General features: G+C 57.9%; 3 protein-coding genes across 6 annotated transcripts in view; 1 reads left to right on the top strand and 2 right to left on the bottom strand.

Moving 5' to 3' along the window:
* LOC146752125 (uncharacterized) overlaps window positions 1–14,192 on the bottom strand; it is a 119,267-nt gene that overhangs the window by 19,782 nt on the left and 85,293 nt on the right. The gene's annotated exons all lie outside the window — the stretch shown is intronic.
* LOC146752134 (AP-5 complex subunit beta-1-like) lies at window positions 283–14,157 on the bottom strand. 4 transcript variants are annotated; one of them, XM_085532757.1, is made up of 5 exons: window positions 13,983–14,156; window positions 13,337–13,745; window positions 8,749–12,925; window positions 6,668–6,764; window positions 283–6,348 (listed from the first exon to the last, which is right to left on the bottom strand). In XM_085532757.1, exons 1-3 carry the CDS (start codon window positions 14,091–14,093, stop codon window positions 10,842–10,844), a joined length of 2,604 nt encoding a protein of 867 aa, XP_085388883.1. In that variant the 5' UTR covers window positions 14,094–14,156; the 3' UTR covers window positions 283–6,348; window positions 6,668–6,764; window positions 8,749–10,841. The 4 variants fall into 4 exon arrangements, with proteins under 4 accessions (XP_085388883.1, XP_085388884.1, XP_085388882.1 ...); XM_085532758.1 differs by lacking the exon at window positions 6,668–6,764 and having other exon boundaries at window positions 8,749–12,892; window positions 13,983–14,157; XM_085532756.1 differs by lacking the exon at window positions 6,668–6,764.
* On the top strand, window positions 1,383–2,207 carry LOC146752135 (ciliary microtubule associated protein 1A-like). The gene is made up of 3 exons (XM_085532990.1): window positions 1,383–1,511; window positions 1,744–1,944; window positions 2,098–2,207. The coding sequence occupies exons 1-3, from the start codon at window positions 1,394–1,396 to the stop codon at window positions 2,205–2,207; spliced, it is 429 nt and encodes a 142-aa protein (XP_085389116.1). The 5' UTR covers window positions 1,383–1,393.

Raw genomic sequence — 14,192 nt, 5'->3', positions numbered from 1 at the left:
CTTGTTCCATAGGTCTCCTTTAACCCCTTGGTTACTAGGCGTAGGCCCTCAGGGCCACCACACAGGCCTGTAGGAATTAGGCCTCAAGGCCGCTGATGATCCACTCCTCTTTGATGGCTGACCAGAGGTGACGGCTGATGAGAGGTTTTGCCCAGGAGAAGGGGGCAGGGCGGCCTATCTGGGCCCAGTGCCCAGCAACAGCCTCCTGCTGCAGTTCCCTGCAGGACGCTGGTGACTGTCACAGGCTCTGCTGCAGAACACAGACATCAGGACGCTAAGTGCTGGCTTCAGTTTCACTCTTTATTTCCTCTCTCCCTTTGAGCATCCTCTATGACCATAACTGACCGGTCCTGACTGCACAGCACTTCCCATTCACACACACAACTCCATCAGTAAGAAACAAAACAAGAGAGAAAGTACCAATCTGAACAGCCAGCAGGACCTGGCTAAGCTCTGCTGTGTGATCTACCCCTGGATCTCAGGGGTCACTGTCGGGAAGTGCCCGCTGTGACAGAAGCCGGCCACCAGGGACATCCCTACATCCAGCACATCAGCATCAATGGAGCCAAGGATGGGAGCTGGAGATCCTTCTGCAGAAGGCCACCTGATCCCAGAGCAGCCATTGCAATGTGCTCTGCAGCTCTGTCAAATACAGCCAGTGGAGGTCAACAGACACAACTTGAGCATGGGGCCGGGGGGTTGGGGAACACAAGCAGTGCCCTCCAGGCATGCAGCAGGGCTGCTGGCTGCTCATGGCAGTGCCTTGGGGTTTCCAAAGCACAGTTTCCACACTTTTCCAGGGTTGGACGGGACTTTCAGTCCATTTCCCCATTGGGATTCTCTCCCTTGCAGGTGATGCTGATGAAGACCCAGGAGCCCAAGGCGGCACATGGCTCAAACTAGGAGCTGCAGGTGTTGGCAGCATGAGCTACGACTTCTTCCTGCTTGGGGTGCAAGGCCGAGAAGGCGTGGAGGGCTGCAGGCCAGCCAGGAGATGTCACAGCATGGATGGAATCATCCGGAGCCTGTGTGCTGTCACAATGCGCTGCCATGACATTGCCGGGCCCTCCCCAAGGACAGCCGGCCACTGGCTCCAGGAGCATCATTTGTGAGCTGTGCAGCCCGCAGCCGCTCGCCGTGCCCTGTGCCTGAGAGCAGCCCCAGCAGCAGACCAGCTCAGCCTCATCGCGCTCGTCCTCCAAGGCTCAGAGAGGTGAGGGAGAGCTCCTGCACACTTCAGGCTGCAGAGCCCAGCTTGGCTCTGCTGTGTGTGAGGGGCATGTAGCACGAGACTGGCAGGACTGGCAGTGAGCAGGAGAAATTGCTGCCGGCCCTTCCAGCTCAGGAACTCCATTCAGTAACTGCTCTGCTCTTCCCTTTAGGTTTGGAGCACATGTCTAACAACATGGACGGAGCCTGGGTGGGGACCTGGAGACCCCATCGGCCACGTGGCCTCATCTCGGCCCAGTTCCCCAGCCCCGGGCCCAAATACTCCATCCCGGGGACAACAGGTACAGCGACCATCCCCAGGGCGTGAGGCGCATTGGGGACATCACGGGGCAGAGCAGCTCCCCAGCCTTGCCCCGTTCTGGCAGAGCCTCCTGGCTCTCTGGCACAGCTGCAAGCCAGGCCTGGCCGAGGAAGGCCAATGCTGCTGGCGCTGCTCCTTGTGACCCAAAGGGCCAAAGGAGCTGGAAACTTGCAGCTGCACAGGGGTGTGCTCTCTTCTGCTTTTCCTCCTAGGTTACGTGGGCCACAGCCCCACCAAAAACCGTGCCCCCGCTTACACCTTTAGAGGGACCAAACGGCCTGCGGCAGGGAGCTGCAGGCCAGGTCCCTGCTACTTTGTGGAGCCGGCCATCACCAGGAATGGCAAGTACGTGGTTCCAGGCGCCCACCTCCAAGGACGACCCACCACCAAGACCACCGTCACCCCCGGACCGAGTGAGTACCACTGCTGCAGTGTCCCCATGTGCTGCAGTGTCCCCGCGTGCTGCCTGTGTCCCCCAGCAATTGTGCAGCTCTTCAGAGGACTCTTTCTGGCTGCAGAAGGAGACCAGCCCTTCACAGCTTTCTTCCTCTTCTCCTCCGCCCCAGGTGACTACCGCACCGAAGCAGCCAACAGGCACGTCTTCAAGTGCCCACCGGTGCAGTCCATGGCCTTCCGGCGGGAGCCCCTCCGCACAGACCGCCCTCCAGGTACGTGACCCTGGCAAAGGCAGACCCTTCAGCCTGAGCATCCTCCAGGGACGGGCTGCTGCTCAGAGGGGCAACACGTCCCTCCTGCTCCCACCAGCGGGCTGTGCAGGCTGCCCCTCGCTGCTGCTTCCATCTCCTCCATCCCCTCATGCACACACTCTCTGCTGCTCCTCCTGCAGGTCCTGGCACTTACACACTGCCCAGGCTGATGGGGCCCAACACAGCCTACACATCGGCCAGCCCCTGCTACTCCATCAGGGGAAGGAGCCAGCGCGGTCGCTTTGACGAGGACCTTGCCAAGGTGAGCTCTGCTGCTCCTCTCTTCCATGTTAGCGTCCAAAACCAGGCTCCTCTCCCTGTGCCACAGGGGCTTCCAGCCCTGCTGCAGCTTTGCTTAATGCAGCCTTCCAGGGAAAGAGAGAGCCTTGAATGTGACCCCAGCCCCGTGTGGCCATGACTCTCTTGCAGACTCCAGGTCCTGCGGCGCTCCCCAGAGTGGCTGTGGATGTGTACAAGAAAAGGGCGCCCGCATACACCATGGCAGCCCGACCAAAACATGGAGAGGGCAAAGCAGTGAAGCCCGGGCCGGCAGACTACAACGTAGGCCAGGTAAGGCAGCTGCTCAGCTCTTCCCCTCTGCTTCACAAGCACAGCCTTCACGCCTCTCTCCCCTCCCCTGGGCCTTCCCCACATCTCCCTTGCAGGGAGCAAGGGCAGCAAAGAAGGGCCCTTGCTGATCTGCCTTTCCTTTCTGCCCTTCCAGGTGACGCTGATCAAGCCCCAGGCGCCTGCCTCCACTTTTGGGATCCGGCATTCCCTCTACACAACCCCCCTCATCGTGGAATAAGACAGCACAGTCTGGAAGGCCGTTGGGGGGGAGAGGAGAGTAGCCAACATCCGGCTTCTTTCTGATCCCATTTCCCTTCATCCAGTTGGGCTTTTGCCCGTTATACTATTAGATGTTAGTGTTAGGAGTAAGTCATTAATAAATCAATTAAAAACCTTATGTAGGCCTTCTTGTTACTCCTTTTTCCTCACTGCTACACACAGGAATGCGCTGCCGCTCCCTGAAGCCTTTCTAACATCAGCGCATTGGAAAACGCTGATGCTTTATCAGTCATTTGCATTACTGAGGGGTTCTGTGTGGTCACTGGGGATCTCTGGGATCCCTATGCGTCTCTATGGGGTCCTTATCAGTCTCTATCAGGTCCCTAGTGTGGCCCTGTTTGGTGATATCGGGTCCCTATGGGCCTCTTTGGGTTGATACTGGGTTCTCTAAGGGTCTCTTTGGGATCCCTAAGGGTCTCTATGGGGTGATATGGGAACCCTATGGGTCATTAAGTGGTTCCTATGGGGCAATATGGGGTCCTTGTCGGGTCAATTGGGGCTCTATGGGGCTCTATAAGGTCACAAGAGGTCTTCATGGGTCCCTAAGGGGCTCTTTGGGGTAATATAGTGCTCTACGGAGCTCACTGGGGTCCCTGAGGGGCTCTCTGGAGTCCCTGTGGGTCTCTTTGGAGTCTGCATGAGGCTCTATTGGATGATATGGGGTGATATGTGGTCCCTATGGGGCTCTTTGGGGTTCCTGAGGGGCTCTTTGGGGATTGTTGACTCCCTATGGGGGTCTGCAAAGTGAGAAAACGCTGATGCTTTATCAGTCATTTGCATTACTGAGGTCTGCCACATGCTGAAGTAAGGAATGAAGGGAGCAAATAGCAAAGGGAGGCGGCCGTGGGCAGTGCAGCCCTTCCAGCACCATCAGGTAGATGTGAGTGAGTTGCCTGGGGCTGAGTGACTTAAAGACCTGCTGGTGATCATCTGCCAGCTTACAGGATGGCCGGCAGCATTTCCTGTACCCCTGACAACACCTGCCTTTTCCATAAAGACATTCCTGGAACAAAGGTTGAAGGGAAAATAATGAAACACGGAGGCAAAAAGAGAATAAAAAGCAAAGGACGGAAACAAAGATAGAGAAAGCAATGTTTGGGTTGGAAGAGATCTGGAAGATCACACGGTTCCAACCCCCCTGCAGTAGGCAGGGACACCTCCCTCTACACCAGGGTGCTCCAAGTCCCACCCAGCTCAGCTTTGTGCACATAAAGACAAACCATGTCTGCCCCCTGAAACCTGTAACAGCCACTCAAGGGGACACACAGCACCTCTCATCATTTCATTACTCTGCAGACAAGGTTTAACAGCAGAGCACTGACCCGTAACCAGCAAAGCATCTTCCAGGTCTCCAGACCTCCCAGATTTAATGCTGTCTGTTATGTCCTTGATAGAAATGCCTCTGTACACATCCAAAACTAGGAGGAAGAGTCCACGGTAGAGAGTCAGAGAGATCCAAAGGGCCATTTGGCAAGAACAAGCTCCTCACATGCTGCAAGAACATTCTATCGTTCCTGCAGCACTGCCAGATATATCAGGACCGGCCCACTAAAATAATTCATTTCCATTGCTAACAGTCCTGCTAATTGGCCTACCACAGCTGGTACCATTTTCAAGATCTTCTACTCCCTGCTGGCAGATGAATTTCTCAGCTCCTCTCCCCCTGTCCCAATGGTGGGCACACTCCTCAATCTCTGCTTTCCACGCTAGAGCAGCAGCAAATTGTACTTAGGTTTCTGAAGTCCCTTCCAGTCTCAGAAGGGAATGAAACAGACCAAAGGGAATGGATTCAATGGGGCTCTCGCTAAGACACCTGCTGACCCAGAAGAGCTTGCACTTACTCAACACCTATGAAGCTCCTATAAAAGCATCACACACAAATAAGGAAGGGAAGAAAAACCCAGGACGCTGTGGAGGGGTCCTACCTCTGAGCAGGTGATGCCTGTTCCATGTACAGAGGATGGACATAAATTGTACCTCATCTATTCCCCACTTCCTCTCCCCCGCTTCGTACAGGCACTTATAGACATTATGGATGGCAAAGTAAGGCTCGTGGAGAAGCCTGGGTATACACAAGGTCTGTAATTCATTGGTGGTAGAGAACTGCTGACCTGTACGTGTCCAGATCATGGATATTTTCCAACAAGCACCATCCAGGCATGGCAACTCACAGCTGAAATGTCATTGCCCCTGCCAAGTAACTTGCCTGCCTAGAGACGTCTCATTAGAGACTTGCAAACAAGAGCAGAACCCATTTATTCCCATTTCACAGGTTGGCTTCTCTTCACCACACATCACATGCACAAGAACACATTGCTCTTGCAAGGAAGCACGTTCCTACACACCACAGTATCCTGCTGAGCAAGGGCATCATCCACATACATTCCCTCATCTCTGTTACCCTGCAAAGGTTCAAGGACACAAGACACAGCTCAGCACAGCATCTACTGGAAGCAACCCTTGAGAATTCCCCACTCAGAAACAGCTGCTGGAGATGGCTATTGGAGTCCTTCAAAGGGAATACTAGCTCACAAACACAGTGACGCATCTCAAATGTGCTTTGGGCTTCCTTCTGAAACGAGCAGCAACCCACTTTACTGGGACATTGAGAAAAGAGCCCCTGGCATTCATGCACACCCAGAGTCAGAATCCCCTCCCTGCACAAGATGGGTTTGAGGAGCAGGCCATGAGACACATCGGGTGAGAAAAAGCCAGCCTGGAGCTCCTCACCTCTGAGCACAGAGCTGCACCCACAAGAAGATTCAACCCCTTCTCCCCTCGCCTTGGCTCACTTGGCCAGAACTTCAGCAATTACAAAAGGAAGATTTGCAAACCTTCACAGCCCTCCTCACTTTGTGCACATCAGACATGGCGGTGGGAGTCATCATCCCCACCATCACCCTCTCAAAATTCCCACTCAGCAACGTCAAGTCACCAATCAAATCCTAGAAAGCCAAGAGAGGAGGAAGGAGGTGGCAGAAGGTGCAGCCTTCCAGGACAGACAGAACTGAGCTGTTCCCCACTTCTCTTTAGGCTCTAGCCCTCCTTGCATCAACAACTGCTCTGAACTGAACAAGAACAAAACAACCTTGGTCAAGGAAATTCTCCGCCGACCTTTCTCTCACGGAGATTGGGTCCTTTTTCACTTTTCACCCCAGTGACACAACCGCCTTCACACATCTCTGTAGGTGATCGGAACTTGCTGACGTTGGGAAGCATTTAGTTTGGTCAAGATGTCAATGATGATCTCTTCATCCGTGCCTGCAAGAAACAAATGGAAGCCAGTCAGGCTGCTTGCACAAGAATCAGAAGTGCCCTCTGGTCTTGTGCCGCCTCCAGTCCCCTGCACAGCCAGTTCTCAACAGCCCCAGGACTACATCCATGCACACAAAGCTGCCAGGACACACTCCACCAGAGGAGCTGTATTTCAGGACATAGGAAAGGCAGTTGTCTTTCCACCTCCCAACTATTTCTAGGGCAGCTGTGCAGCAGAGCAATGCAAGCAGCTGTGCTTCCCTGGAACAAACCACCAGAGCAGCCATTCCCAGTGCTGGGGAAAAAAACAAGAAATAAAGTTGACCTGTGGAGGGAGATCAACTTAGCAGAGCCCTTTATGGCCTTCCTGAGTGCTGTGCTTCTTGCTCAGCGCTGAAGCTCGAGATCCCCTTGATTGTTGCCTAAGGCCACAAGAAAAGGAATTAGCAAAGGCAGACTTGCGCCCATGCACACAGAGAGTTGAATTGAAACAAAACAAAGCACATAATAGACGTGAACACGGAGATGGTAAAACTCCACCCACACAAGTGATGATGTATCAGACTTCTGTCTCACGCAGCAGTCTATTCTAAGGGGACTTCCCAGGCACATCAGAAAGAAGCCACAGGGGCACAACTATATCGAGTACATAACTCCATGCAGCTGCCCACAGAGTCTGCAGTGAAACAAAAGCTGGACCACCTTGCATCTGTGTTCAGTCCCACCAGGCCTTCTTCCTAGCAGATCTCCGTGTCAGCCATAAAGCAGTGTGCTCCCATCACAGCCCTAGCTCCTTCTCTTGGAGCAGGTAAGGACCATTACTCAGCACCATTCCTTTTGCTCTACTCGGCACTGGTGAGGCTGCACCTGGAGAACAGTGTCCGGGTCTGGGCTCCCAGTACAAGAGACAGCTGGACACACTAAAAAGATTCCAATGGAGGGCTACCATGATGGTGAAGGGACGGAACACCTCTTCTATGACAACAGCCTGAGAGAAGTGACTGCTCAGCCTGGACAAGGGGAGCTCAAGAGGATTCCACCCATGGCCATCAATCCCTGCAGGGAGGAACGTTGCGGCAGCATTGCAGCTACTAATGAACTTCCCAGTACATCAGTAGCAAAATATGCTACTAAAAAGGAAAGACAAAACTACTGTAAAAAATCTCTCAGTCGTTAAGGACACATTCTAAGTAATGAAAGGTAAAACAAAGCAGAGCCCAAAGCTGTATTAAATCTCTACTCGGGTCAGAATTCTCCTGAATTCTGCCTGACAAGTGCCACTTCCTGCCCCACAAGTTCAACCTCCCGCACCACATGTGCCACCTCCTGCCCCACAACAGCCATCTCCTGCCCCACAAGTGCAACATCCTGCCCAACAAGTGCCACTTCCTGCCCCACAAGTGCCACCTCCTGCCCCACTACAACCATCTCCCGCCCCACAAGTGCCATCTCAAGCCCCACAAGTGCCACCTCCTGCCCCGCAAGTGCCACCACCTGCCCCACAAGTGCCACCTCCTGCCCCACAACTTCCACCTCCTGCCCCACAAGTGCCACCTCCTGCTCCACAAGTGCCACCTCCTGCCCACAACTTCCACCTCCTGCCCGACAAGTGCCACCTCCTGCCCACAACTTCCACCACCTGCCCCATAGGTGCCACCTCCTGCCCCATAAGTGCCACCACCTGCCCCACAACTTCCAACTCTCTCCTGACAAGTACGAACTCCTGCCCCACAAGTGCCACATCCTGCCCCACAACTTCCACCTCCTTCCCAACAAATGCCACCTCCTGCCCCATAAGTGCCACCTCCTGCCCTACAGCTGCCAACTCCTGCCCAAGAATTACCACCCCCTGCCCCACAAGTGCCACGTCCTGCTCCACATGTGCCACCTTCTGCCCCACAACTTCGACCTCCTGCCCCAGAAGTGCCACCTCCCACCCCACAAGTGCCACTTCCCACCCAACAAATGCCACATCCTGCCCCACAAGTTCCACCTCCCGCCCCACAAGTTCCACCTCCTGCCCTTCAACTGCCACCTCCTGCACCACAACTTCCACCTCCCGCCCCACAATTGCCCCCTCCCCCCCACATCATCCACCTTCTGCCCCACAAGTGCCACCTACCCCCCACATCACCCACATCCTGCCCCACAAGTGCCACCTTCTGCCCCACAAGTGCCACCTCCTGCCCCACATCACCCACCTCCTGCCCCACAAGTGCCTCCTGGGATAGGGGGCAATGAGGGGCAACACAGGGACACAGAGGCCCCCACGGAAGGGGCCTCTCCTGTGCTCCTGCCCCCAGGCACAGCAGTGGGGCAGTGCTGGCAGGCGGCTGAGTGCCACCACGTTGGACTTGGTGGAAATCAGTCTGGACTGTCATCGGGAGTCGCTGTCAAACAACAAACCTCTGATGGCCCATCAGACTGAAGATCCGCACCCGACAGCAGGACGTGGATGGATCTACCAGCGCTGAACCGCCTCGCTTTGCTGCCTCTCTGTCCCTCCTTCCCTGTCTTCTGTCTCTACTCTTGGTCTTCTTTCATTCTATGGCTCATCAGAGCAGCCATGGCCTATAAGAACGGCCTCTAATTGTAATTAGCCCATATTAACCCATTAGCCAATGTTACCCCCAATTGGTTGTTGTTAGTTGTTAAGAAATCCCTCAATAAAATCCATATCATTATTCCCCTCAGTTTGGAGGTTGGGACCCTTTGCTTTGGAGATGGGGGAAGATTCCCCCCTTGAAAAGCACAGAGTGAGAGCAGACGTAGATAGGAAGAGAGATGGGATGGGCAGCATCCATTCTGCACTCAGATGCTGCTTGGTCTGCATGCTTCTCTTCTGCTTTCATATGAAGTTCATACATGAAGTTTACAGATGAAGTTTATAGATGAAGGCTGCAGCAAAGTGTCTCTGCTATGGAGCCCTGGAGGGGGATAGAGATGGAAAACGGGGAAGAAATGGCAACTAAAAGCAGAACCCTGATGCCAAATGGGTCAGCAAAGTGTATAATCCCCCCTGTGGCGCAAGTGGTAGAAGTGCCGCTCTGCTGCATAGGAGGCTCGAATCCCAGGGGGTTGGACTCGATGATCTCTAAGGTCCCTTCCAACCCGCACGAGACTATGATACTATGATACTATGATAACCCCAAGGAATAAAAGGGTGAACCCCGTTCAAAGGCCTGAACCCAAGGACCAAAGATTGAAGCCCTTTTACATGCACCCCAATGCCCAGTGGTGCATCCCTGTCACCAAACCACACCATCCACCATGGGTTTCTCCTGAGGAAGCTGCAGCCCATTTGGGGGCACTTACAGGATCATTGTATGGTCATTTGGGGGGATTTCGGGTCATTTGGGGTCATTGGCATGCATTGGTGCACTCTAAGCTGGGTGAGGAACTGACTGGAGGATGGGCCCAGACAGTGGTGGTTGAATGGAGCAAGAGCCAGCCAGCAAACAGCCATCAGATAACAGCAAGTGGGGGCATGCATTGATCTGCTATGGGGTACTGAGGGTCTTATTGCTCCCTATAACCCCAAAAGGGAGGCTGTGGTGAGTTGGGGGTCGGTCATTGGGAGGACACTGGGGTGATGTCGGGAGTGATGCTGCTGGGGTGACATTGGGGTGACATAGGGATGACGTTGGGGTGACATTGGGGCTGTGTTGGGGTGACGCTGGGGTGATGGTGTTGGGGTGACATTGGGGTGACACTGGGGTGGTATTGTGGCTATGTTGGGGTGACGGGGTGACATTGGGGTGACATTGGGGTGGTACTGGGGCTATGTTGGGGTGACGTGGTGACATTGGGGCTGTGTTGGGGTGACGCTGGGGTGATGGTGTTGGGGTGACATTGGGGTGACACTGGTGTGATGCTGTTGGGATAACGCTGGAGTAATGTTGGGGAGCGATGTTAGGAGTGACGTTGGGGTATCACTGGGGTTGCTGTCAGGGAGGGAGGGATGCTTTTGTTGCTGGGGGGCGACGTTGGGGGGTCAAGTTGGGGTCATGTTGGGGTTATGTTGGGGTATCCCTTAGGGGGCGACATCGCTGGGGTGGCGATGGGGGGTCAGTTTGGGGTGACACCGGGGTGCAGTTCCGCTCTTTGGCCACGCGGTGGCAGCAGAGAGCTCTCCGCTCTCTTGACCACAACGAAACGAAGTCGGGTCAGCAGAACCGGAGCGGAACCGCGCATCCGAATCCTTACGGAACACAAAACTCAACACTCCAATCTGCATCGTTCCCATTTACAGAGAAAACCTCCTGAGAAACACCCCTCCTTTTTCCCCCCCAACCCAGAACCGACCCAGCCCCATAGATACGTTCCGGAACCAGTCCGTGTGCTGCCCTCAAGCCTCCCCCCTCAATAGGCGACCCAAAGGCACCAGAGCCCCCCAGCGCTGACACCGCACGTCCACTCTCCCCTCCCTGCCCCAAATTAGGGCCAGACCGCGGGGGGGCAACGAGGCGGCCGCCACCCACCCCCCATCTCCGTCCCCTTCATCCAACACGAAGGGGGTGATGGCGGCGGGGGGTCGAACCCCTTCCCACACCAAGCGGCTTTCGGGTCCCCCCCCCAGCGTTTCCCACATGGCGTCGAACATGCGGCGTCGCCTGGAGGCGTCCCAAGGGGGGGGGACGGCCAACGGTCGCAATTGAGCCGCTACGGGTAAAGGAAGGGGGGGCAAAGAGGAGACGGAGACCCCCCCCTTCCCCCCCGAGGAGCTGAATACGGCATTGACCGGGAGGAGGGGGGGGAGGGAGCGGGAGGGGCGCAGGGTGAGCCTTAATTCTGCTCCCCCCGACCCCAACCGCACCGAGCGGCCCTGAGCCCCCCCCCCACCTGCAGCAGCAGCGCCAGGACGTGGAGGCGATGAGGGGGGGTCGCGTCGTCGGGCTCCAAACGGAGGCAAAGCCGTAACCCCCCCCCGGGGCTCCCCATCGTGCCAAAGCCCTCCCGTAACCGCGGGGATCCCGGGGGACACCGAAAGGCGGGGGGAGCGGCGGGGGGGGGTCGGGGAGGCGATGGAGGCGGAAAGGAGGGGGGACAGAGCGGAGGCTGAGAGCCGACCCCCCCCCTTCCGTGGTTATCCGATGGGGGGGAAGGCGGAGCGGGGGGGCGGCCAAGACGGTGCCCAACTTGGGGGGACCCAAAGCGGTCGTTAAAGCGGCGTGAAGCGCAGCCCGGTCGCCGACGTCGATGTCCCCCCCCCCGACGCTGTGCGGGCTTAACGGAGGAGCTCCGTGGGGCAGCAGGGGGGCGGCAGCGCTCAGCATCCTCTGCCCCCCCCTCCACTCTCCGTCCCCCCCCCGGCTCCGGGCGGCCAAACTCCGCAGGTAGCGGCTGCACGCTTTGGGCCGGGGGGGGCCGGGCGCCCGAGCCAATACTCTCAGGTACCCCCGCAGCCCCCCCTCGTTTCGGGGGGGGGGCGCCCCCAGCACCCCCTGCCTCAAAGCGGCGCCCAGAGCCCCCCCCCAACCCCCCGCCCCCCCCGCGGCCTCTAAGATCTGGGGGGCGAAATGGGGGCAGCGCAGCAGCAAAGAGGTGGCGGCTGCGACCAACTCGACGGGGGGGGTCCCGCTGCCCCCCAAGTGTTTAGATAAGGCCACCAGAGCCCGGCAGAAAACACCGGGAGGACCCCCCCGAGCTGCCAAGCCCACCACCAAAGCCCGGAGCCAACAGCTGCCCCGCTGCCCTTCATCCCACCCCCCGGAACAAGCAGCGGCCGCCAGCTCTAAGTGGGGCAGGAGAAGCTCGGGGGGGTCGCAGAACGTGGGGAAGAGGCTGGCGGCCAAATGGGGGGGTAAGGGGGGCGAGGGGGGGGTCCCGAGGCAGAGGAGGAAGAAGAGGCGCAGGGAGGGGGGCAGAGCTGGGTGCTGGGCTAAGGAAGCCAAGCGCTGTTGGAAGGACGCAGGGATGGGGCAAAGACCCCCCCGGGACCCCCAGAGGGCGGCGTGGAGCAACGCCGGCTCCGCAGTGGGCAGCAGTTGGCTTAGAATAGGGGAAGAGCTCGGGGGGGGCTTCTCGGAGCCCCCCAGCACCCACAGCAGCTGGGCCTGGGCTGCGGGGGTCAGGAGGAAGGAGTGGGCAAGGAGGTGGTGTGGAAGGGGGGGGATGGGATCCACCGACGGGCTGCTATGGGGGTCCCCCCTGGGATCCTGAGGTGCTCCATCATTGGGAGCCCTGGAAGTGGTGCCATGAGGGGGGTCCTTGGAGTCTGGATCCCACAGTGCTTTGCCAGGGGGACCCTTGGGATCCAGCAGTGCTTTGCCAGGGGGACCCTTGGGATCCAGCAGTGCGATGCGGAGCGGATCCCCAGCATCCAGTGATGTGACAACACTGGGATCCCCGGGGTCTGTAAGGGCTGCATGGCAGGGAGGTGCATTAGAAGGGGAAGGGGTGCACTGGGATCCAGAGGAGCTCAGCCCCACGGTGACACGAGGCTGCCCAGGGCTGTTGGGACCCAGTGGATCACAGTGTGAGGCTGGGCCGGGATCTGGCAGCAGGTTGTGGAAGGAGCCACCTGCAGACATAGGAGATGCTCCAGGATCTGGTCCAGCAGCACGGCAGGATTCAACAGGATCTGATGAGAAAGAAAAGAGATGGGGGTAAGATCCATACTAAGATCCCCTGGTTTATCCCCCCCCAGCCCCTTCTCCCCAGCCCTATAATGGGATTCCAATGGATCCCTTGATCCCTTCCAGTACCAAGGTGATCATCCCTGGGATCCCATCACCCCCAATTCAGCCCCCAGACACTCCCCATTACCAATGCAGAGCCCCCCCCCCCCCCCCCCAATAAGATTAATCCCCAATCCCACCACGGGATGCCCTGCATCCCCTTCCTGCCCCCCCCACCCTATAATGGGATTCCCATGGATCCTTTCCATTACCAACGTGAGGATCCCTGGGGTCCCATCACCCAAATTCAGTCCCCAGACCCTCCCCATTACCAATGCAAAGCCCCCCCCCCCCCCCCCCCCATAGCTTCTCACCTTCCACCAGCAGCAGCACCAGGGGCTGAATGGCAGAGGCTACAGCCAAGCGACCCAGCAGGGACCTCCGAGCCCCACAAGGCAACATCCTGGGGGGGTCCCCCGGCCCCCGGCCCCTCAGCAGCTCCCGCAGACACTCAGCTGCTGCCGCCGGGGCCCCCCCCTGCTTCACCCCCTCGGCTTCCTGCAGCAGGAGGGTCACAAAGGGGGCAACGACACCCACGGACCCCCCCGTGCCGGTGGCCAATAGGACGGTGACGGTGGCCAGAAGGAGCAGAGCCCGGGGGTGACCCGGAGGGTTGTGGGGCAGAGTCAGCAGCTCCAGTAGAGCCTCGTATACCGCCGGGACCCCCCCGGGACCCCCGCATGCTTCACGGGGGTACTCGAGCAGCAGCAGCAGCAGCTCCACCTGTAGGGGGGGGACACACAGCCCTCCGTGGAGACACAGCTGACACGTCCCCACCCCTCTGAGGACACCCCCCCCCACCCTGTAGGGCCGTAGGAACCAAAGCGAGGGCGGAACGCCAGTGAAGCGGACCGCGTTTCTCAGGGGGACCCATTTCCACAGAGCACGCGTTCCCTCCGGGGGAGCGGGTTACGGCACGGACCCATTGGGGATAATGGGGGGAAACCGGAGAGGCCTCACCTGGCGGCGTGGGGCGGAGGGGGGGGAACGGTGCAGGGAGCGGAGCGCCGGGGGAGCGGAAGAGGTTTGTGGGCTGAGGGCCGCCAACAGCCGCCCCCAAGGCCCCAACATGGCGCTGCGGGCCGCACCGGAAGTGATTGCCCCGCCCCCTTCATAGCCCCGCCCCCTCGGTGCCCTATGGCTCCTATAGGGCCGATACAGCCCTTCGCA

Source organism: Coturnix japonica, unplaced genomic scaffold (genome assembly GCF_054131305.1).
Source record: "Coturnix japonica strain WE unplaced genomic scaffold, WE-NBRP24 Scf050, whole genome shotgun sequence".
Classification (NCBI taxonomy): Eukaryota; Metazoa; Chordata; class Aves; order Galliformes; family Phasianidae; genus Coturnix; species Coturnix japonica.
The sequence above is the reverse complement of the archived record's forward strand: the minus strand, read 5'-3'. Positions and strand labels throughout refer to the sequence as shown.